The sequence below is a fragment of the Lepisosteus oculatus genome, chromosome 11 (assembly GCF_040954835.1).
Source record: "Lepisosteus oculatus isolate fLepOcu1 chromosome 11, fLepOcu1.hap2, whole genome shotgun sequence".
Classification (NCBI taxonomy): Eukaryota; Metazoa; Chordata; class Actinopteri; order Semionotiformes; family Lepisosteidae; genus Lepisosteus; species Lepisosteus oculatus.
In genome coordinates, this window is record NC_090706.1 from 40,644,164 (window position 1) to 40,666,853 (window position 22,690).

Below are 22,690 nucleotides of genomic sequence, written 5' to 3' on the forward strand. Positions count from 1 at the left end.
TTTAATATTAAATATCGTTAATCCCGCAGTGTTCATTCAAAATGATATAGATTGATGACCCCGCGACCCTCACCAGGCCAAACATAAAAAATGGATGGATGTTTATGACACTTGACCGTACCCGCAAGAGTTATAACGTTGATTCATATAAATTAATATTAACTCTTAAAAAAGCGGCGCCAAATTCAGTTAAAAATAGTAACGCTGAAAATACTGCCAAGAGTTAAATATTATAGTTGATTTACATAAAACTTCTGCGCCGCGTAAGAACGTGAATGAAGTTTAACCCTGTTCGCTTCCTGTAGTGTTTTTGCGACAGTTGTGTTCGTCGTGCGGCTGTCGTTCTGTTTAGACAGCAGCATGAGCGGATCCCCAGCGTGCGTCTGTTCCAGTTTCGCTGCGTGATGGTCCACACTTTCTCAGCTCTTCTTTAAGTACTGGCTGAGCGAGTTAGGATGTCCGAGAGACTTTTATCAGCGTCTCCAAACTGGTACTGCTCCCGGTCCAGTGACACGAATGTCAAGGGAGTTTTGGGGTTTGGAGCTAAAAATTCAGTATATTTGCTGCAGATCAGTTCACAATCGCCAGCCATCCTAGGTGAGCTGTTCCCCACATTCACAGTCCCTTAAAAAGGCTGTGTGTTTTTTTTTCCTGTACTGTATGTGACACCTTAATTATATTGTCAGTACCTTAAAGCTTTACTTTTCAATTCTGTTTATGTACTTAACATCCTTAACAAGACTTAACATCCTTCCCTATTGCAGCTGTGTACTCTGCCCTGAGGTGTCGAATAACTGCCTTGTTCCTCTCAGGTGAGCTGACTGGCCACAGAGAGCGAGTCTCGGGTTTTACTTTTTGTCGCTACCCTGGCCAAGAGGACCTCTGCGCAAGCTGCTCAGATGACGGGACTGTCAAAGTCTGGGACTCGCAGAAAAGAGCTCTGATGAAAGAACACAAAGCCCACCAGGTGAGTGCAGAGCTCTCTGTAGGCTCCCCCGGGAAGCTCTATTCAAATGAGTCCTTGCTGTTTCTGTGATTACTCCAGAGTGTTTTTATAATTATAATAATTGCCCTCACTTATACAGCGCTTTTCTGGACACTCCACTCAAAGCGCTTTACAGGTCATGGGGATCCCCTCCACTCCCACCAGTGTGCAGCCCCACCTGGATGATGCGCCAGTCCGCTCCCCACACACCAGCTCTCAGTGGGGAGGAGAGCAGAGTAACGAATTCATAGAGGGGATTATTAGGAGGCCATGATGGTTAAGGGCCAATGGGAAATTTGGCCAGGACGCCGGGGTCACACCCCTACTCTTTTAGAGAAACGCCCTGGGATTTTTAATGACCACAGAGAGTCAGGATCTCGGTTTTACGTCATATACGAAGGACGGTGCCTGTTTACAGTATAGTGTCCCCATCACTATACTGGGGCATTAGGACCCACATGGACCGTAGGGTGAGCGCCCCCTGCTGGCCCCACTAACACCTCTTCCAGCAGCACCCTTAGTTTTTCCCAGGAGGTCTCCCATCCAGGTACTGGCCAGGCTCACACCTACTTAACCTCAGTGGGTGGCCAAGTGTGAGTTGCACAGTGATATGACTGCTGTTTTTAGTAAGATTTGCCATTTTAATACACCCCCTTCATAAGAGAATCACAGAGACCACAAGTGTGAGGCGGTGCTTCAGGCAGGTTCTGCTTTTTTTGGGTTTGTCTGACTGCTCCACTTGTGCTGCAGTATTTTGGCTGTTCTGTTTCCAGAGCACCATAACAGCGCTGCACTGGTCTCCCATTGAAAAGGACCTGGTGGTCTCCGGGGATGAGAAGGGGGTTGTGGTGTGTTACTGGCACAACAGGAACGACACACACAGCTTCTTCCCTGAGCCCAGGAATATCTTCTGCTTGTCCTGTTCTCCTCACAATGAGAACCACATCGCTGTGGGGTAAGTACTTGCCAAATGAGTGGACATTTTCCATGCAGCTGACGAGTCATTCTGAATGTCTTGTAATATACAAACTGTTCATCTCTTCCAGTGTGTTACGGTACATAGCTGGTGGGGGGTGGGGCTGGTACCTCTGACAGCTCACTGTCCAAACTTGGGGTACCCAGAGTTCTCCCTGTTTTGTCACTCCAAATGATCACTGTTGCTTTAATTGTTCAAGCAGTGCGCCTTACGTTAGTCACGTTCATGACGCAAATCTGAATTGGCTCTATTTGCATATTCGTATTTCACAATCACAGTGATACCACATGTCATTTCTCAATAGACCTGTTGGAAAAAGCTTTTTTTGCATTACCAGTGGTTCTCATCTAACTGAAAAAGAAAAATCTCAAGCTCTTGTCTTAAAATCAGTGTACACCTTGAGTTCTTGGTGCTGTATTTTGATGCCGGAAGTTACGGAAAAAGGAAAAATATCCACACACAGGAGATATAGATGGTTTGTTATGTTGCTTTCCTTGTGAAGGTAGGGGCCCGTCTGGCCTGGCGGGTCCTTGGTGCTGTTAGCGAAGCTCTCGCTGACCTCTCCCACAGGTACAAAGATGGGATGGTGATTGTCATTGACATCAGTAAGAAAAACGAGGTCGTGCACCGGCTGCGAGGCCACGATGACGAGATCCACGGCCTGGCCTGGTGCCCCCAGCCTGGCGAGGAAGCGCTCTACAGCCGGCCGGCGGAGGAAAGCGCAGGTACAGAGCTCTCGCCAGGTGACCTAGGTGGGCATCATGGACGATAGGTGCAGGGCTTCTGAAGAGGAAGAAGATGGAAAATATGAAGAGCTGGAATCGTCCAGCTCTTTGGTATGAATGCCAGTCTTGTTTCTGAGCGTCTGCCTCAGACCCCGCATGATGCACAAAGCCAGACTTTCACACAGATCTGCGTCTTCTGTGCTTCTCGCCTGGCATTGTGTGTCCCATTCAAATGGTCTCTACTCCAAGGCTGTTCATCTGAAAACATCAGGGCTCTGGACTGCTGTAGCCAGCAGTCTCTTTTCGTATTTTAATCGATGTTGAGTTTCTGCCTTTTTTCCGCTGGGTAAGAGAGCCGGTATCACTTATTGTTTGCCAGCTATCAGAGCATTCAGACCCGCTGGGCGAACGCACAGAGCAGTTCCCCTGACCCCTCTGTTCCTTTGACAGAGGTGGCCAATGGGGAGGTGGAAGATGAGAGCGAGAGAGGCTGTTACTTGGCATCGGGCAGCAAGGACCAGACAATCCGCCTTTGGAGCACCAGGAAGGGAAAAGGTTTGCTTTTTTTAAGTGTACTGAACTCTCTCAAACTGTGGTTGTTTAAGTCTTGAACTGAGCTTCACTGGTTTATTGACCCTTGAGGACTTTGTTTATCTCTGTGGCTATAGGACACTAGCAGATAAGGGCTGGGAAGGGTTACCTGTGAACAAGACCTTTAGTGAATTCATACTTGGGATGCGGTAACATACACCCTACAGAGCAGGAGCTCACGGTGTCTTCTGTGTGTTTCAGGGGTGATGACGCTAAAGCTTCCGTTCCTCAAGAGGAGGGGAGTTGGGGTGGATCCCGCTGTGAAGGAGAGGCTGTGGCTCACAGTGCACTGGCCTCAGGGGCAACCGACACACATAGTGTCCAGCTGTTTTGGGTATGAAACCCCTCGGAAAAGTCTTAAATCAAAAGGGCCCAGGGCTGCCCTTGGTTGCGTGCAGGCATGTACCAGCGATCTCATTTTTTCGGTCACTACTCGAAGCTCGCGACCACGGGTGAGGACAGGGACAGACAGTAGACCCACCAGGAACTCATGAGCTTCATCTGAAGGCTCAGCTTCTGCTCCACCACCGCGGTTCAGTACAGCAGCTGCACTGCATGTCTTCACCGGCTTCCTCCCCCCTCACCGGTAGAGGAACGAGCCCCCGAGGTGCTTCGAGTCCTCCGCCTCACCTGCAGGGAGCCAGCCACTCTTTCCTGGGACAGAACCTTGACCTCAGATTTGGAGGTGCAGACCCTCATCCTGACTGCCTCGCACTCGGCTGCGAACGTCTCTTCCTGCTCTTCCTCGGCCGGCATCATGGGCAGCCTGTGCCCCTGATGAATCCTCTGTAATCAATCCGCATCTTTGTTGTGGTCAAAGACATCTTGTTGGACTGATATTGTTTGGATACAATAGTAGGATAGCTAGTTAGTTTGCAAGCTCGTGCAGTACTCCAGCTGTTGGATAGCTTGGGGCGGGGCAGGCTACCACCTGGCCTGAGGCTGCTTTAACCTTTTGTTTTAACCTTAATAGATTTGTCAACCCAGCTGTTGTGCTGGATTGTCCAAAAGAATCTTTAAGGATCGGGATAAACGATCAGGATTGTGGCTGCGGCAGCCGGCATTCACTCCTAACGGTATTTATCTTGGAATATCCTTTACAAATGAGCAAGAAATGAATGACTTGCGTTTCTGTTTCCCTCCCGATCTTGTCACTTGCTGCAGGGGTGAGCTGCTGTTGTGGGACCTGGTGAAGTCTGGTAAACAGAAGTGGGCTGTGCTGGGCCCTTCGTCTGAGGGACAGAACCACTCGCGGATTGTCTTTAACATGAGCTCCACGAGCGCTGAGGAGAACAGAGAACTTCTGATCAGCATCTCTATGGACAGAGATGTAAGACTTTTCATTTTCTCAGATGCAGCAGCAGCAGCAGCACACGGAGGGAACTGTGTTGCATTAGCAGATAAGATAGGCAGGAAGCTGAAATAAAGCAAGACAGAACAATGTTCTCTAGGAGACTTTTTTGCTCCTTGAGGTGCAGATAGTGTGGTTGTGAAAAACAAGGTGTCCTGCATCATCAGTTTGCCACACTTGTTTGATATCATGCCCAAGATTGCTGTTTATTGCTTACAAGCTGGGCTGTTCTCGGGTCTTTCTCACGGCACTCGGGTTTCTCAGACATCGGCTTGCATTTTTTCCTTGAGGCTGCAGAAGGCTGTGCTAATCCAGAAGCAGAGAGGGTTTGTTAATGAAGCCCTGGACTTCATTAACAAACCTCTCATGGTCTGAGCCATCAACAGAAGAGAACGGGCAGCTTTTTCCAGGATGTGACAGTGATAGTGAACCCTTCAAGCAGCACTCATCTTTCATTTAAGAACGTGAGAAAGGTTACAAACAAGAGGAGGTCATTCCGTCCTTCTTGCTCATGTGATAGTATCTAGTTGATGAAAGGATCTAATCCAGCTGTTTCTTGAAAGATATGTTGTCAGTTTGTACCATACTCGCACCATAGTTCAGGTGGGGAGCTGCGTCAGCATGCGTAGGCTGCAAAGCAACTAGTAATAGGTTTATTCCATGCTGAAAAGAGAAGAGAGAAAACACTCGCACCATGCCTGGGGTAAACTGGGCACACCTCCTGTGCTCCGGGTTCCATTGCTCGTCCACATGGTGTCCTCGTGTGTCCTCTGGGTGGTGTTTCACCACTCCGCTGGGGTGATGTTGTCATCGCCTTGGTAAGCTGTAAAGGGCTCCGTTCTTCCTGGGTTGCAGATAAAATGCTGGGACTTGTCTACCCTGGAGTGCTGTTGGACGCTGCCGTCTCTCGGCGGCTTTGTGTATGCGCTGACCTTCTCTCCCGTGGATACTGGCTCCCTCGCCCTGGGCGTCGGAGACAACATGATCCGAGTCTGGAGCACCCTGTCCCTGAAGAACAAGTACGACACCAAGGCGTTCTGGCAGGGAGTCAAGTCCAAGGTTACAGCGGTAGGTCATGAGGGGTCCGTTTCTTTAAGTAGGGTATCGAAATATTGTTGTGTCTTTAAAAGCCATTAAAATTGTAACATTTCTGAGATCTCCCACACAAAAATGTGAAACTGGATATTGTTCTGCTGCAGTTGGCGTACTAGACTTAAAACAACATGCAGTTTCGAGTATGAAGCCTCAGTGTTGCAATTATCCTTGTGTAGGGGGCTACACAAGGAGGGAGATCATTTCATTGTATCGGAGGTACAGAGATGTAAGGAAGAAAATACATTCTTCTTTGCTAGGACTTGAATTTGTTGTACTTGTTCTGTCTTTAGAGGTTTTTTTTAATCTCTCAGGCATACTACCTATTCCACCAAAATATCACAGGGAGGGCTATTAGTGTTACTCCTCAGTGTTTTCCCCTTCGGCGAAAGGGCGTGGTTTACAGCCTGTAAACATCCTGGCAGTATCTGTAGACACCATTCATAGAACAGGAGGAAGCAGGACACTGTAGGTATTCATGTGTGATGTAGCCAACACATAACATCTTGAAAATGCAGGTGATAATGTCAGCTTTCTTTCAATATTTCTCCGTCACACTGTAAAGCTTAATTCATGTTGCTTTTGTCTTTTGGACCTGGCGGCCGGCAGACCAGGTTAAAAAACAATTTGAGATACAGTAATTCAAGCCCTTGTTTCTCCAGCCAGAAACATTGCCATGCGAGAGAGACGAAACGGACCCCCCAGTGCACAGCAATCTAATTGATTTGACATTTCACAGCCTGTTGAAGTCGACGGTCTTGCCTCTTGATTATCTTAACATCTTAATACCTGTTTGTTTAGCCTGAGGCTCTTTCTGTCAATAGCAGCTTCAGATTTATAGCTTAGCTGTGTTCATTTCAGCTGTCCTGGCATCCACTGAAGGAGGGCTGCCTGGCATTTGGAACCGATGATGGCAAGATTGGCATTTATGAGGCCTATTCTAGCAAGTAAGTGGGAGAAGGCAGAGCATGCTCTGAGCGCACATGATTATACAAAACTGGCCGCACCATTATTGATGGAGCCCTAACAGATTCACGGTTTAGGCCGTCCCCATGGTGACCACGCCTGTCCACATATAGACTGTCTCCGAGGCGACCAGGCCTGTCTGCGTTGAGGTTGTCTCGGTGGTGACCATCGCTGTCCACATTTAGGCCATCTCTAGGTCCGTGAGGTGCGAGGGAATTGTCAGCCCGTCATTGTCAGTCCAAAGAATACCCTCGCAAGTGGGGGGTTCCCTTCTTAACAGGCCCTCCAGAAGTTTGTCTCTTTCTAAAAGAATCCATTACTATTGGCATGCAGAATTTGCGCTGCAGTAATTATTGTTCTTTAGGAGGTGTGTTTATTAAGAGAGTTTGTGTCAAGGCCTGGAACAAGCTGTCCAGCCACGCTGGAGACACTGACTTCCCGGGGTCCTTCAAGACACAGGAGATTCTTTCTTCAGCGGTCTTTGAACAGATTAATGAGCAAGATGGACAGAAAGGTTACGAAGCTTTCTTCTTACAGCCTTAATCGAATTGGCCTTTGTTTGGAATGCTGGGAAATATCCAGCCGCACAGCATCTCCAACTAACCATCCCATTCATCAGAGGGTTCACAAAGAGGAGCACGCGATAAGCTTTTGTCAGTGATTTTGCACATTTGTTAACTTCGTTAACTACAAGTTGCTATCATTTTTGAACGGATGGTCAGCGAACGAGGCTGCAAACTTTACTTGTTTAGGAAAGGTAAATTGGTAAACGGTTGCACTTTACTGGTCACAATAAGGTGTCCATCTTATTCACAACATGAAGGTAGTCATGAACAGAGGAATGTTCCCAGCAGGCTACTGCAGCCCTGTTAATACTCTGTTTTATATCCCCAATTATACAGAGCTCAGTAGTGTTGTTTGCAAGCCCTTCTGTAACGTTTTGCCGTATTTGTATTTGCCAGGCCCCCTCAAATATCCAGCACATATCACCGAAAGACGGTGTATACTGTAGCCTGGGGACCCCCGATACCGCCTCTGTCATTTGGTAAGTCCACTTTGTTGCTGAAAGGTAGAGTTAGGCAGGGGTTTGATAGCTACAGGAGCTGTTTTGTTCTATCATTGAGCATCTGTGGGATACACGGATAAACAAATCGGACGATTTTGTATCAGTCAGCATCCCCTGCTTCTATGTCTTCACCAGCTCGGCAAAGTGGAAAAGATAAATAAACCGGAAGTACTAAATTAAAACGAAGAAGACAGCAGCTTGCCTCTGTTGTAATAAGAGAGAATTAACCAGGGAGTGTTTAAAAAAAAAAAAACATTTAATTTCCTTCAGATGTCTTTACAGGGAATTCAAGAAAACAGGAGCTGATTTAACTGGCTGCTGCAAGTGGCATTTTTATTGCTTTGTCACACATCTCCAGAGCTGTAAAGATAATTGCCTTCGTTCACATAGTTGCTGATGATTGGAAAACCCACTCACATGAAAGATTTGATTTCTGCTTATTCTGTTGCATCTGTCTTACTCTCTCCACAGACAGATGTGCCCTTTGGGTGTTTTCACGCGCTATTGTGTTTCCTCTTCGGAAAAAAGATTCTGTTTTATGTGGCTGCCGAAGCTCTTGGCTTTGTTTTTTTTCCCCGCACAGTTTCCTTTCGGTAAAATCAATTTTCCAGGATAATGTACACAGTAAAGATGTCATATTGTGTGCTCTAACTGGAGACAGGCCTTTGGCGCTTCGGAAGAAGGAGGCTCTTGTTCATTTTGAGTGCTGGTGTAATGGGCCGTCTCTCTGTCCCAATCGCTAGGAGACGACAGGCCTCCAGTGGCTCTGTACAGCTGTGCTGGGGAAGGGGTAATCTTCCAGCACAACCCCTGGAAGCTGGCAGAGGAAGCCACTGATGTTGATAAAGTGATTCGGGACACGAACAGCATTAAGGTGCGAACGAGGGGCTTTGTTTTCAGAGGAGACTGTATTCTTGTAGTGGTGGGCAGCGAGGGCGTGGTCTTAGGGAGTAACTGTACCTTCTTCTGAAAGAATCAATTCCTCCCTTAAACATGACTGTTCAAATGGGGGGGCATTTTACCCCCGTAAAGGGGCTTGTCACCAAATAGTGATTTTTAAACGATGTGTAAAGGTCTGTAAAAACTGTTAGAATGTCAACATTAATAGATTTTATTCCAGTTATATCCAGATTAACACTGGTTAATGTTTTCATGCTAAACGTACGTGTAAGATTGACTCCAATGTCTGAAATCTAGAACATTTGCTATAAAGGCAGAAAACAAGTATTTGTGCTCATGTTTTTTCAAGTGGAATTGCTGTGGTTTTTTTCAGCACAAATTGTCACCACACACTGATCTCAGCTGGAAACCTGATGGCAAAATACTGGCCATTGGGAATGAAGATGGGTGAGTTTCTAAACCTTTATGGAGAATAGGAATAACTTGACCTGTTAGCACTCTTCAGACTCCAGTCACATTTGCAGTGTGTTCTATTAGAGATATAAGATCCCACTTTTACAACCGTTAGGAGCTGCTGGGCTGAGTCATTTGGGTATTGCCTATCTTGCCATCATCCAGCAGAATGATGGTAATCATGCATTGACCCACAGTACCTAATAAAAAAAAAGTTGCACCTTAACTTGCTCGGCAATGTGTTAGTTTAAAAGGTATTTAACTATCTAACACCCTGTGGAAGCTGCACCCTAAGATTATCAGCTGTGAAATTATATGACACATTTACATTGCTATGCAGTTCTGCAGATCGAGGGGGAGCTTTTTTTCCCCCATTCTGTTGTTTGCTTCAGCTTAGCTTTGAAGACTTTCTTAAAAGTCATGGGCCCGCAATACTTTTGTTGCCATTTTGATCATTTTGTTTGTGCTTTTGTAGCTCAGCTCTTGGATTTTCTTTATTCATTTCTACTTTGTTAGAGTGCAGGTTGTCTCTGTGAGTGAATCACTAGTTTACTCTTTCTTTCTTCAAAGGCACTTTAAGTAAAGTATTTCCTTCCAGAAGGCCCAACCTGGATGCTATGGTGAGGTGTTAGTTCATCTTGTGTGTTTGTGCTCTACAGGTCAGTAGATGTATTTCAAGCCCCTCACCTACAGCTGCTCTGCACCATTCAGCAGCATCACAAGATCATCAATGCCCTCTGCTGGCACCACGAGCACAGCAGCCAGCCGGACCTCGGTTACCTGCTAGCTTCTGGCTCCAGCAACGCGGTGGTGTACGTGCACAACCTCAAGAGCGTGATCGGTGAGCAGGACTTGGCGTGCACACCTTCGCGGGGTTTGTCTGTGGGTGCCTTTCCCACTTGTGCAGTCGGGATTGAAGGGAAGTAGGAGGCTGGTGCCTCTAGAGGATAATATCCCCGTCGTTGCGTGAAATCCTAAAGCTGAAAGTAGCTGAAAGAGTCGGTTCTGCAGTCCTGCAGTGAGGAAATTCCCTTCGTCTCCATCGGCTTTATTCATGGTCTGCTGTAGGGAAGCAAGACAGCAGGCAGCTTTATAATGATCCCACTTAGAGCTCCTCACTGAAGACTGAAGACTGAATCCCTTTTCTTCTCGTAGTCAAGCGCCTGTAATCCACCCTCTGGAAGTCCAGGTTGCTGTGGGAGGAAGGGGTGATGAATCTGTTCTCCCTTTCTTTATTTGAGAAGAGGCTCCTCCAGACAGTCCTGCCGTGGTGACCGAGCCCTACCGGAGTCTCGCGGGCCACACGGCCAAGATAACCGGCCTGTCCTGGAGTCCCCACCACGACGGGAGACTGGTCTCCGTCTGTTACGATGGGACTGCACAGGTTAGTCACGCACGCTGTTCTGCTGGGACCGACGTGCCAATTTTTTAATTCTCAAACTTAATTGCTTGGGGATTTGGGGTTTTTAATAGCAAAAAAAGATATTTTAATCATAAAGGAAAGGTCAGAAGTGTAGTTTTTATGCTCATATCGAAATGACCTCTTTCAGAATTGCATAACCCTCCTGTAGGTGTTTTAAAACCATGAACATGAACGTTTCTGTCAGGCCCTGCGTCGTGCATGAAGCCGCTGTCATCGTGGCTTTTTTAAGTTTAAGTCCAGTTGGCACAGTTTATACAGAAGAAAAGAGGCTGAGTGCACTATGTTTCATGCATCCTTAATTTCAGCAAGCGCAGGACAGTAAACATTGCACATCCTTTAAAAGTGTTCAGATCTATAATCGCAAAATTATCTAGTGTTCAGATTGCATTGTTTTATTTTACAAGCCAAAATAATAGCTAATAATTATTTAACTCTTTCGTGCCTCATTGGCTTGTATGTGGCTGTATAGAAATACTACAGCAGTGACCGTGTCCCTAATGCTGCCTAAACAAATCACAGTTAGATTTATTTCCAGTGCTACCTCTTACAGATTTTGCTTTTACTTGTTTTTCATGTGTTTTTAGTGATACACGAAAAAAAATAAAAAGACTGCAAGCAGTCCTGACCTTTGCCTGACTGCATGTGTTGTAATTGTATGAAGGTGTGGGATGTGCTGAAGGAAGAGGCCGTGTGCAACTACAGGGGTCACAAGGGCCGTCTGCTGTGTGTCCAGTGGTCCCCTGTGGACCCCGATGTGGTCTGGACAGGAGGGGATGACTTCACCGTCCAGGAATGGGCTGTGTCCAAGCAGGAGCACACAAAGCCCCCAAAAGGTGAGCCCACTAACAGCACTATCTCTTGCATGCTTTCACGATCACCACCCTAATGACAGCAAGGTCGGTAGGGAGCCATCCCAGCATGCACTGCTGTGGGGGTGGACGGGGTACAGGGCCATATCGGATTATTTCTGGGTTTCAACATTATTGAAGTTCTCAGACACACCGGAGTGCAGGAAGCCTTCCAAGTGCGGTGTGGTTTGTCCTCCTTTGGTCAGGAAAAAAGGGGATTGAGCTGGAGAAAAAGCGGACCACCCAGCCAAAACCAAAGGCCAAGAAGAAGAAGAAGCAGCCCAGCCGGAACGACAGCAGGTCCGAGGACAGCGAGGTCGTCAACGGGGAGGAGGAGGAGCGCGGCGGCTCCGCGCGGCTGCAGGAGGGGCCCGCGCACCTGGAGGAGGAGGAGGAGGAGAAGACAGAATCCCAGAGGACAGCCGCTCTTCCCAGGCCTGCAGGTATTCCCTCTGACCAGTGGGAATTTAGCCATCAGTTCCTGATTCAGTCTTGGTCAAGTCGACTAAAACGTCTATTAGATATAGTCAGATTTTCTTCACACTTTTTTTATTTAGTCAACTAAACTTTGGCTAAGTTTCACTCTTGCTTTTAGTTGGCTAAGACTGAATTAGTTTTAGTCGCGTATCAGTCATGCAGTTTAATTCAGTTATATAAAATGTGTTTTAGCTTAATTCATTTTTAGTGATTGGAATATTAAGAAAATGAAGTTTAGCCCTTTTCTAATTTATGACTCAGACTGTTCCCGGACCCCTGTCCGGTGAAACCTAGCCGCCGGAGACACGGGAGACACCTAGCCGCGGGAGACAGGAAGCGTCTCCCAGACCGGAGGGGTAGTGAAGCCCTGTGCTCTAGAGCAGATCACTTCTGGTTCCCTCCCTCCCAGTTACATCCCGATGCATCCCCCAAACTTCAAACTACGTCACTTCTGTGCATTGATGGGTCGCTCTGGACATTTGCTTTCTATCAGAAACTGATTTGCAGGCAGTAAAAGTCACCCTAGAAATGTGTCTGGCACCATTTTGAAATCCCGACTGATGCTCTTTGTTTCCCTCCCGGTCTGTGATGTTGTACTGAGACATTACGAAGCCCTTTCCGTCATTTTTTTCACATTTATAGGTTCCTGTCACATTTTCGAGTACCTGAAAGTACCGCTGTAATCAGATCGATTTCTGACTTGAAAAGGTTGGAGGCTGTAAAGCAGTTCTTTCACCTCCTTGCCCGTGGGTTAGAAACGGCAGGGAGATACAGGGTGTTCCGTTAGTGACGGATGGGTAACCGGTTCATTTGTTCTTGTTCCAGCTTGGTTTAAAGAATCTAGGAAGGAATTTAGTCGCCAGGAAGACAAGGCTGTGTTGGAAAAAGTACACAATGGAGGGAAGGCTTTTTCTTTTGTGAAAAGAGAGACAATTAAGGATGAGAAGAAAAGAGAAAAACAAGGTTAGTCTTTATCTGTGATAAGTCTTACCTCCCCTTCATTAATGATCTTGGCTTCTTGCTTTCACCTATGATTATAACTGTGGACCAGATGATGAAATGAAAACCTTGTCCAGGGGTATTCAATGGCTGCAATGAGTAAAAGATCTGAGGCTTTCTCCAGGCATGGGTTCCTTTTTCACAACTGGCTCGTAAATTGAGGTTTGGATTAAATCTGAGCCGCTGGCCGAGTAACAGTCTGTAATCAGGCTTCAAACAGGACAAGAGGAGACTGAAATGGCTACTCAGATGCTGGTTTGGGGGCATCCAGTCTGAGTTTTGAGTTTGGATTTGAAGAGTGTCAAACTTATTTGACTCTCGTAGAGCTGGGGGGAAGGTCATTCCATAACAAAGAAGCAGTAAAAGCACGCTCACTAAAATTTAGTCCCAGGGAGAGCGAGTATGAAGAGCTGCAACAGCGCTGGCCGATCCCACAGACTCTCCCGGCTGTCCCTCAGCTGGAGGTGGGGTCCACCGTTCTCAGCCTCCCCCGCCCCCTGCGGAGCCCAGCTCGAGTCATTGTCTCGTGCAGGTCTCCCCATCTCTCCGCCCTCTCCCATCCCTTCTCTCCGCCCTCTCCCATCCCTTCTCTCCACCCTCTCCCACCCCTTCTGCCATCCTACTCCCACCCCTTCTCTCCTCCCTCTCCCACCCCCTCTCCCCCCAGCGTCAGGTTGCGTCTCTCCTCCCTCTCACCCCCCCTGCCGCCATGTTGCCTTTCCCCCAGAGACGGCTGGCAAGAAGAGGAAGCCCCGCTCCGTCCTGCCGCTCAGCTCCGCCATGGACCACCGGCCGAAGGAGGAGCTCCACGGAGACTGCCTGGCACTGGCCGCAGTCCGGCACGGCTCAGGCAAGGGCCCGGCTGCTCCCGCGCGCACCGAGACGGGGCTGGCTGGGACGTGAGCTCGTGACACTCCGGCCGCCTGAGTCCAGTCCCGTCTCGGTCCTCTTTGTAGCTGTGGCTGCTTGAACCTGTCTGTGAGCTCAGGCCTCTGAACCCAGACAGCAGTGTTGGTTTGACCGTTTCCAGGGTAGCGGTTTTCTTGTCGTTGACTAAAGCAGCACAGAGTGCAGCAGACATTAAATTTCAAATTCTGCCCTTTTGACTATATCCCAGCTTTGCGTTGGCCTTTTTTGTTGCTTCTCCGTTGACTCAAGGTCTCTTTCCGTTCCAAAGCTGCAGCCGAAAACTGGACTTACGGTCCGCAGTCTCCCTAGGCTGATGCTTATCCCTTTGAATTAGATCAAAGAGCCCCAGACTCCTCACGCTCTCAAGACTTTAATGGTGTTTATTTAAACAAAAATGAGAACGAAAACTCAAGGTCAAAGACCTGAACTTAATTCTAAATAATTAATAATTCTAAAAGCACGATCTATATTCCTTTAGTATTCGTCGTTTCTTTGATGTAGTGTTTTATAAACCCTTCCCGGTCCACTGTGAGATTGCATTCATGTGTGTCCATCGCCACGCCTGGCCTGCAGTAACCCTGGCTGGGTGGTCTCTGTCCTGTCCTCTCTGCAGCTGTGTCAGGCCGGCATGAGCCCGGAGCCGGGGACCAGATTCAGCTCGGCTTGTTTGCAGACAGAAAAGCTCTCTACAGAATGTTTGAGGAAGAAGGTGAGAAATCGGACTGAAAGCATCTTTAAGTGAATCCTTCTTTTTCACACGCTCCTGACTGTGTGAGGGCAGTTGAGATGTGACCGGCAGCTGGCCTGTTCCTTTGCCCCTCTAGAAAAGAACCACGTGGAGGCAGGTCACTGCGATGCTGCTGTCTGCCTGCTGCTCTGGAAGGGGGACATTGCTGGGGCGCTGCAGCTGGCCACTGAGAAGGGGGAGCTGACCGAGCACTTGGTCTCTGTTGCCCCAATGGGTAGGTGGTGGTCTCTTTGCTCTTTTTCTGGCAATATTTATCGTGGTGAAGCTGGAGTCCTTCCGAGTTACAGTGCGCGGTGAAAATGCTTGGGGGAATCGGTGAAACTCCGAACCGTGTGCGAAGAGAAACAGCCCTGACCTGCTGTCCACACGTGACGAAGCACCACGAGGCCGCTGGCGTGCTGTGGGCCTGAGGGTTGTTGTGGGGGAAGCCGGGGGGCTTGGTGCGATGTTCCTTCTGACACGACGGGCCTCTGTGTGTGAGCTTGAGAGTTGCTGGCGCTCCATGCCGAACCTTTCAATAGCCTTCTCTGCTCTTCCCCTAGCCGGCTACCAGGTGTGGTCGAGGACCGTGGAGGCCTTCGTGAAACAGCTGTGCTTCCAGGAGCAGTTCGTCAAGGCTGCCTCCTACCTGCTCTCCATTCAGAAAGTGTATGAGGCGGTCGACCTCCTGAAGTCCCAGCAGCTCTACAGGTTATTAGCGGAGTGTTAATCGGGAATCGCCGACTGGCTGATGGATTTGTCTCAGCTTGACTTACGCAGCTCTCCGAAGAACTGAGGCACTGCCCCTTCACAGGAAATCCTGTGCGCCTGCCCGACTCCTCGAGGCTCCAAGGCATAGATTTGGGGTTTTAGGGGTGAATGGAGATTGCTTGTTGGCTGGGAGTCAAGGTTAGTTCTGGAAAAAGTAAAGGCGGATTTAAAATGGTTTTTGAATTCTCATTGTTGCCTGAGCGCCACAATACGCAAGAAGTGAGTGGTGAGGGAGGTGTCTTTGTCAGGCGGGGCAAGCATTGTGAGCTTTCCTGGTGTGGTGCTCGCAAAATTGCAGCTTTATCAGTTGCCTCTGTATCAGTAGCTCTGCTGTGTATATTGAGATCGCATGAGTGAACTGTAAAGAAGTGAAGGAGTTGTTCACACTTTGGAGCGTGTAGAAACTCTCCAGCCTCTCTTTGGAGTTGGGGAGAAGAGCTGAGGCATGGATTCGGCTTTATAAATGGTTGTTTTGGTCTCGGCTGTAAAAAAAAGTAAATAGGAAGTTTTAAAAAGATGAAAAAGATGCGGAGCACTGATTCCTGCTGACTCCCACACAGAGAAGTGCTCAGTCATACGACAGGACAGGAAGAGCAGCAGAAGGACATGTTTAATGTTTCTTTCTTCTTCAAGGGAGGCAATAGCACTGGCCAAGGCCAGGCTGCGCCCCGAAGACCCTGTTCTCAAGGATCTGTACACGGCCTGGGCCGCAGTGCTCGAGAGTGACGGCCACTACTCAACAGCCGCCAAATGGTAAGTGCAGAGCCTCCTGGTCTCTACACCCTTAACACTAGCCACCGCGACCCTGGACTGGAGCAACAGGAGTTAACCGCCTTTGCCCTTCTCCACCGGGTAGCTGCTCCTGGAATATCATCGCCAGCAAATTCATGGTTCTTAGTCATCCAACAGGTTTCTTTCACAACCGTCTTGGCAGCCAGCATATGAAAATGTGAGGATTGCATTGTGGCTTTGGTACCAGAGCGTTAATTATCATTGGAGGTAACACTGTTATCAGCACTGAATGGGACAGAGAGGGAAGGAGGGACGGATTAACGGATGTTTTAAGAAATAATGAAACCTGTCAACCTGTGATGTGTCGTTTTAACCCTCAAAATTCTGTGTTTGATGAAAACTACTAGTTTCTACTTCAGTTTAGCAAAGTGATTGAAAGAAATGTGTTTTCTGAAAGCAGGCAGCAGATGCATTCCGAATGCCTAATAGTCATTAGGAGGAGAGGAAACGGGGGTCTGTCAGTGGCAGAACTGACAAACACAGTGGTGTCCTTTGATCTTTTAGTTACTTAGCAACAGACTCTGGCTTTGATGCTGCCAAGGTGATTGCCAAGAAGGGGGATGTAACGTCATTAAAAGTAGCTGCAGAAGTGGCCCTGATCCTGGGAGAAAACGACCTGTCACACCTGCTTTCCCTGAGATGTGCGAGGGAGCTGTTGAATTCCCAGGACTGGCTTGGAGCCCAGGAAGTGCTTAAGACCCAGGAGGGCTTACTGGTGAGTTAGGACACAAAGCGCCCGCTGGAGCTCGTGCAGAGGACTGGCTTACTAAGAAGCTCAGTAGCTCAGACGATTGAGGTGATCGGACCTGGGGAACTCATTCATTCCTTTCGCTTAACTCAGACACCAGGTTCACTGTCTCCTTGCGATCCTGCGTGCTGCCCCAGCCCCAGGCGCTGGATGCGGACGTGTTGGCCTCTGTTTTGTGCTCTGCGGCAGTACGACCTACAGCGCGTGCACATTCAGCGGGCTGGGAAGCACACCTTGACATCACGTAGAACTTCAGGCAAAGTGCAGCCCACGCAGCGCTTCAGGGAGTCTCTTAGGAATGAGGGAGACATCACCAACCTCAGGCCTTCGGGCCAATTTCATGTGTCGGATGACCTAGGCTTTTGCACAAATACAGCGGGATCTAGCATAGATAGACGGCTTAGTTGCCACACCGGAAATCTCCCCTGGTCCGAGAGCTGGTGTCAGGCAAAACCCCGCTCGAGTCAAGTGTGGCAGGAGGATGCTTGTAGGGGTGAGGAATGGGAAGACATTGCAGGACGGTGCTGCAGTTTGAGTGTCGTCAGCTGGTCAAGGTCCAACGGGAAGTGACCGCAAAGGAGGTCAACCACCGAGATCGAACCAGTGACCCATGCCGGGCTGAAATGCTCCGGGATCATAAGACCGCCCAGCGGCAGAGCTGAGAGAGGTACACAGGCTTTTACCATTGCAGCATCCATCTTCATCAGCATCCTCCTCATCTCTCTGTCAGGACAGCTGGTCATGTTCTCAGTATAGTGGTCGCAGCTGGCTGAAGGGGCCTTCACGGATCTTTGCTCCCTTTTTTGACAGAAATAGCTCAACTATTATTCCTTCTGAAAAGTGGAATTAAATCCGATTTTGTCTGGTACTGAAAGAGAGCTGGTGTGTTTGAAAATGTGCGCTGTGCTGCAGTGTCCTGACTGCCGACTGCTCGGTCTCTCCTGGCACAGGCACACCGGTTACTGTACTGCACCAACGAGCTGCTGGTCAAGAGCCTGGCAGGGGCAGAGCTGATTAACTGGAGCAGCGCTTCCACCCACCGCTGGGCGCTCGGACCAGACGAGGCCCTTCTGAGGGGAGTGGGCAGGGTGTGGGAGAGGGAGTTCGGCGTCTCTGCCGCCGATGTGGGCAGAGTGGAGCTGCTTCACCAGCAGCTGAAGACCGTGGAGAACCCGGCCGTGACCGTGAACATCCCCACAAAACAGGTCAGCTTCTGCCGCGCCGGCGCCGGCCTGCAGAGCACTGCTCACAATCAGACAGGCACGGCTTCGGCCCTGTGACACGACAGAGGCTGCAGCCCGTGAAAGAACTACCAGGTGCCGAATTACATTAATTTTGACGTCATTATGTCCCGTCTCCTGGTACTTGTCTGAGAAGAGGTACAGGATGCTGGCTTCGAAATATCTTTGGCCGTTGTTTGACTGTAAAGGCTTTATCCATGTAGGTGTCACTTGCAGTGTTTTGCATGATGACTTGCTACAGAAATGAACACCTTTCGTTGTGTAGTTTGCCGTCTCTCGACTCTCGACCCCTCGCTGGGTCCTGCGGCCCTGACGACCGGCTCGTGTCTCCTCTCCCCTGCGCAGCTGCTGTCCCAGCTCTCCCTGGACCTGACGCTCGCCCTGCTCAGCTCCCTGGGGGGCTCCTGGGGGGCGGCACTGGAGGAGCTGCTGCAGGCAGCCTCCCGCTGCAGAGACGCAGGACACCTCCGTCTGATGAAGGAGCTCTGCGCGCGCCTCTTCCCATGCGGTAAGGGTGGCAGTAGTCTCCGCTGGTCTTCCTCCATGCCTCCGCGCGGACCAGCTGCTGGGTGAACTGAAGCTTCTGTACTTCGTGTGCTCCCAAATTATCCAAAAATCGCCTAGATTTCCAGTTTCAAATTAAAGTACACTTCGTGCAAATAGCTACAGTTTTCTAGGTCTCTATAGAAGCAGCAGCTGCTGGAGCTGAAAGAAGCTGTTAAACTGGTCCCATTAAAGCTGAGCTGACTGAATGTTTTAGGAGCTGAGTGGGTATGAAAACCTGCCGAGACACAGGCCCTTTAGTACTAGGATTGATTGGGCTCCCTGGATGTACAGACCAAACAAAGACTGGCGAGTGCCCAGCTCCCGACGTACTGTAGAAAGCCGAGCTTTTGTGGTGTGTTTCGGCGAAGACCGAATGGCAGCCTTGCGATTGAAACTGTCGAGCATGTCTTCCTTCCTTTGTTCCTGTAGGCCTTGAATCCGTCCTGCAGTTCAAGGAGAAGCTGGACTCCGGAGACCTGAAGGGCGCGGCGGCAGTCCACAGCCTGGAGGCCTTTGTGTGTTACCTGCAGCTGTACGAGTTGTGGTGGGGGAACAGTGACCCCACTGCTCAAGCTCAAGAGGGGGCAGGCATTGCGCCCCCTGCGGCTCTCGTAGACGGCGGTGCACGTGACCATTCTGACCCGCTGAATGGCTCCGAGGGCCCGGGTGAAGTAAGCACCAGCCAGCCCCCGGACGCCGGCTCGCTCGCGGAGGCCTGCCTGTCCGAGCCCCACGCCCTGCTCCAGGCCACTCGCAGGGCCCTTGCCGACCTACAGCAGCAGCTGTCCAGCATGGTGCAGCAGCACCGCCGGGCTCAGGACGGGCCCGCGGAGGCGGAGACGGAGGCGGAGGCCGAGGCTGGACCCAGCGCGGAGCAGGCGGCAGCCGGGGAACAGGGACCGAGGTCTGGCCAGCGCAAACACAGTAGAGTGTTCTTGTACATCATGAGTGTTTAACACATCCCTAAGGACACTGCCACTGCCCTCTTGCTCTAGGGTTGGTGTGAGTTCAGCATTGGCATCGGGGAACCACAGCTTAAGAGGATACTTAGTAAACGTAGCCACTGTCCTTTCACAATCACACAGCTCCTCTCCCAGGGAAACGAGAGGAGACAAGCTTGATACAGTTTAGTGGCTGTTGAAGGAAGTGTTACAGGTTTCTTTTTTCCTAGGAAAACATCATTCCTGGTGTATTTTGAGTGCTAACACACTCTTCTTTGTATCTCTTTTTTTTTCACGAAGTATTATTTTCTCGTCTCATCGTAGTGAGGAGCCTGGATCTTTAATACCCTTGGTTTCTCAAATCGCCGAACAGAATCGGCGACTGGATGAGATTCCCGAGGATGTGAAGGTATTTCCAAGTATTTTTGGGGATCCTATTCTGGTGTTTTCATTCCAACAGTTTAAAAAACAATAAACCAGGAATTTCACAGTGTGACCGCAGACCGTGTTTTGATTTCAGGAGGAATGATGCCTAAAGAGAATATTATTTGTAGCCAGAGAAAATCGATTTAGTAAATGCCGTTGAAGATACCCCACAGTCTTTGCCGAGGTGTGCCACAGCGCTTGGCTGCTCCCTTGCTTTAATGCTCTGTCTTCCTTTCTGCCTGATGCAAGCACTGCTGTTGCCTCTGTCTGCTTTCAGCGCCTCCCTTTCCCAGACGTGGTGGAGTGCTGCCTTGTCCTCCTCCACATGGACCGTGCGCCTGAAGACGTGAAGGGCAGAGCTCTAGGTCTCGTGCAGCAGTACGGAAATACAGACGCCCAGAGGAAGGCCTGTCAGAAATTCTGCACAAAAAACGACGAACCTGCTGGAGAATAAAAAAAAAAACGTACCGAGTGGTTTTTCCGATTTCATTCCAGGAATCCTGGATCCGTTTCTCCACTTTTGTTGCGAATACAGCAAGAATACCTAGATAGCGAACCGGCCTCGATTTTGTAAGCTTGTAAATAATAAACTGTTTTTTCACTATGGCAAGAAAACTTGTACGTCTTTCTTAAAGCACAAGTTTTGGCGTCGGGTTCTTCATCATAAAAGATTGTTGATGAAGTGTGAACTGTTGGCTGGTGTGATTGCATCTCAAACTATGGAGCTCTTACCCCAACAGTACCTGTCCTGATTTGTCCGAGAATGCTTCCCTTAATTCCAGGTGCGTTTTGAAGGTGGCCGGGCAGCGCAGCCGGTCAAACACTACACAGGTTTAACGGGAAGCCTCAGAACCTGCCCCTCAGCCTGCCTGGACACTTTTAAAGACCTTCACATCCTGCAGGTTTCAGAATCACCTCTCAGATAAGACTGGAAAACTCAGCTGCTCTTCTCATCCGCTTCACTGGCCCAGTTGTCATTAAAGCAGGAGAGCAAAGAGCAGAGCAAATGTGGGACCTGAAGTCCAGGGTTGTCTGCCCCCGACGTGCTTTATTCTCATGTGGCTCGTGTTCCGCCTGGGAGACACTGTGGATAATGGTGCCCTGAGGTGCGTTTCCTGCAGTGGGTTCCCCAGGAGTCTCGATCTGCAGTATAAGCCATTGTTCCAAGGCAGTTTTCACAATACTATACCAGCACCTTGAACATGTGGGTTTGTATGTTGAGCTAGTCTGCCTTAACAACTGAAGAAAATAATGCCATCAGGAGGGGTTGTAACAAAAGGGGGAGTTTGAATTATTGTCTGTACAAACAATGGAGACCGAATTCTTGCTACGGAACAGTTAAGAAAGAAGAATCAGAATAAACTACAGGTTTGGTTACAATTATATTAATTCATCCCAAAAGCAAATGACCTTACTCTCCACAATAGATAGCAGTTATAAAGCAGAAGAGACCAAGACATCAATCACAGGCGATTGTAAACTAGTTTCTGCCAGAATACAAGTTCAAAACAGTATCGTACAGAATGTTGGCAGTGGGTCACGCAGGCTTGTGGGGCGAAGCTGGCTTCAGAGGAAAGGTGTTTTACAGGCTGGAGCTGCCATCAATCGTGCTTGTGGGTGGGAGGTGCATGTTTATAAAGGGTAGGTCTGCCCCGCCCCCAGCTAGAGGGCTGATGCAAAGATGGCGGAAGAGAGCGGAGATGTGTCGAACACTGATGATTTTCACTTTAGCAGGAGCGGACGTTAAACAGGGTTTTTAAATGTATATCAAGGTTCGGGTTCTAAAGTAAATCCAGCAAAAACTGAGACGAAACCAAGAACATACTACTTGAGTGAGCAGAATGTTTTTTCCCCCCCCAACGCGAACAATGCTGTTCAGAAAGGTAACATGGAGAGGCATTTCGGCGCTGAGATGGTGCAGGTGTCAGTGCTAGTTTCCAGCTAATAGTGAACTTGAAAAAACAATTTGTTAGCAGGTGGTTCATCGGAATAGTGATGTGCTGTTATGAAATAATGGCAGAGGAACTGCAGGAGGTATCTGTGCTCCTCGTGGCACTGCGCAGACTGAGCACAGCAGCCTGACTGTGGCGGCCTACCGTCCTCCTCTCAGCAGACTGAACAGGCTGCTCCAGCCCCCAGCTGACGTGCGCAAGTCCCTCGATCCTCAGCTGCTCTCCGTTTTCGCCTCGAGCTCTGAATTCACGCCCGGATGGATCTCGCCATCCAGGAACATGTGCTTCCGTCCGGTGCTGTGCTTTGCCAATGATCTCTTTTCCCTCGGATTTCCAAGCTGACAACACCTTTGCTTCAGGAACATCAGCAAGTCCAGCTTTCTTGGGTCATTGAAGCTCCTGCCAAACACCCCAACAGCTACCTGTCCTTCCCGGTCACTGAGGTCTCCTTATGCAGCCATGCTAACCACAATAGACATTATATACAATCAGGCTTGCCCAGTGTTTTTGTAAATAACCTTGAGCAGGCTGTTTATGTTAATTACATCTCCTAAATTAACATGAGCCAGACCGGCGTGGAAACCCAAGTTTCTACAAACTAGGTGCCCTTCGTCTTACCTAAGCTTTTCCATTTTTTTCCACCACTACCTGTTAATGCCGTTCTATCTCATTTTCTTCGGCTTTTCTCTGTATCTGAGCTACGCCAATATTAATAGTGTTTAGGTACATGCCATGCTTTTTTGATCCTGTGGACACATACTTGTGCCACAAGATAGAAGACATGA

At 49.0% G+C, this 22,690-nt stretch overlaps 1 protein-coding gene across 2 annotated transcripts; it reads left to right on the forward strand.

The window, feature by feature from the left end:
* The first annotated feature begins 318 nt into the window (after positions 1-318).
* On the forward strand, positions 319-20,568 carry gemin5 (gem (nuclear organelle) associated protein 5). 2 transcript variants are annotated; one of them, XM_069195336.1, is made up of 28 exons: positions 319-597; positions 813-967; positions 1,759-1,940; positions 2,532-2,686; positions 3,137-3,241; positions 3,479-3,611; positions 4,442-4,607; positions 5,484-5,696; positions 6,582-6,667; positions 7,649-7,731; positions 8,496-8,626; positions 9,026-9,099; positions 9,765-9,946; positions 10,347-10,489; positions 11,190-11,361; positions 11,583-11,819; positions 12,679-12,816; positions 13,580-13,702; positions 14,375-14,470; positions 14,586-14,723; positions 15,052-15,199; positions 15,893-16,012; positions 16,556-16,766; positions 17,750-18,004; positions 18,386-18,548; positions 19,016-19,490; positions 19,852-19,936; positions 20,231-20,568. In XM_069195336.1, exons 1-28 carry the CDS (start codon positions 456-458, stop codon positions 20,405-20,407), a joined length of 4,488 nt encoding a protein of 1,495 aa, XP_069051437.1. In that variant the 5' UTR covers positions 319-455; the 3' UTR covers positions 20,408-20,568. The 2 variants fall into 2 exon arrangements, with proteins under 2 accessions (XP_069051437.1, XP_069051438.1); XM_069195337.1 differs by having other exon boundaries at positions 10,350-10,489.
* Positions 20,569-22,690: the final 2,122 nt, after the last annotated feature.

Excerpts from the sequence above, each read along its gene's own strand:
- gemin5 (XM_069195336.1), top strand. The coding sequence starts at position 456 with ATGTCCGAGAGACTTTTATCAGCGTCTCCAAACTGGTACTGCTCCCGG. Across the intron at positions 12,817-13,579 it reads GAAGAAAAGAGAAAAACAAG|AGACGGCTGGCAAGAAGAGG; the intron begins GTTAGTCTTTAT and ends CCTTTCCCCCAG. Across the intron at positions 14,724-15,051 it reads GGTCTCTGTTGCCCCAATGG|CCGGCTACCAGGTGTGGTCG; the intron begins GTAGGTGGTGGT and ends CTCTTCCCCTAG.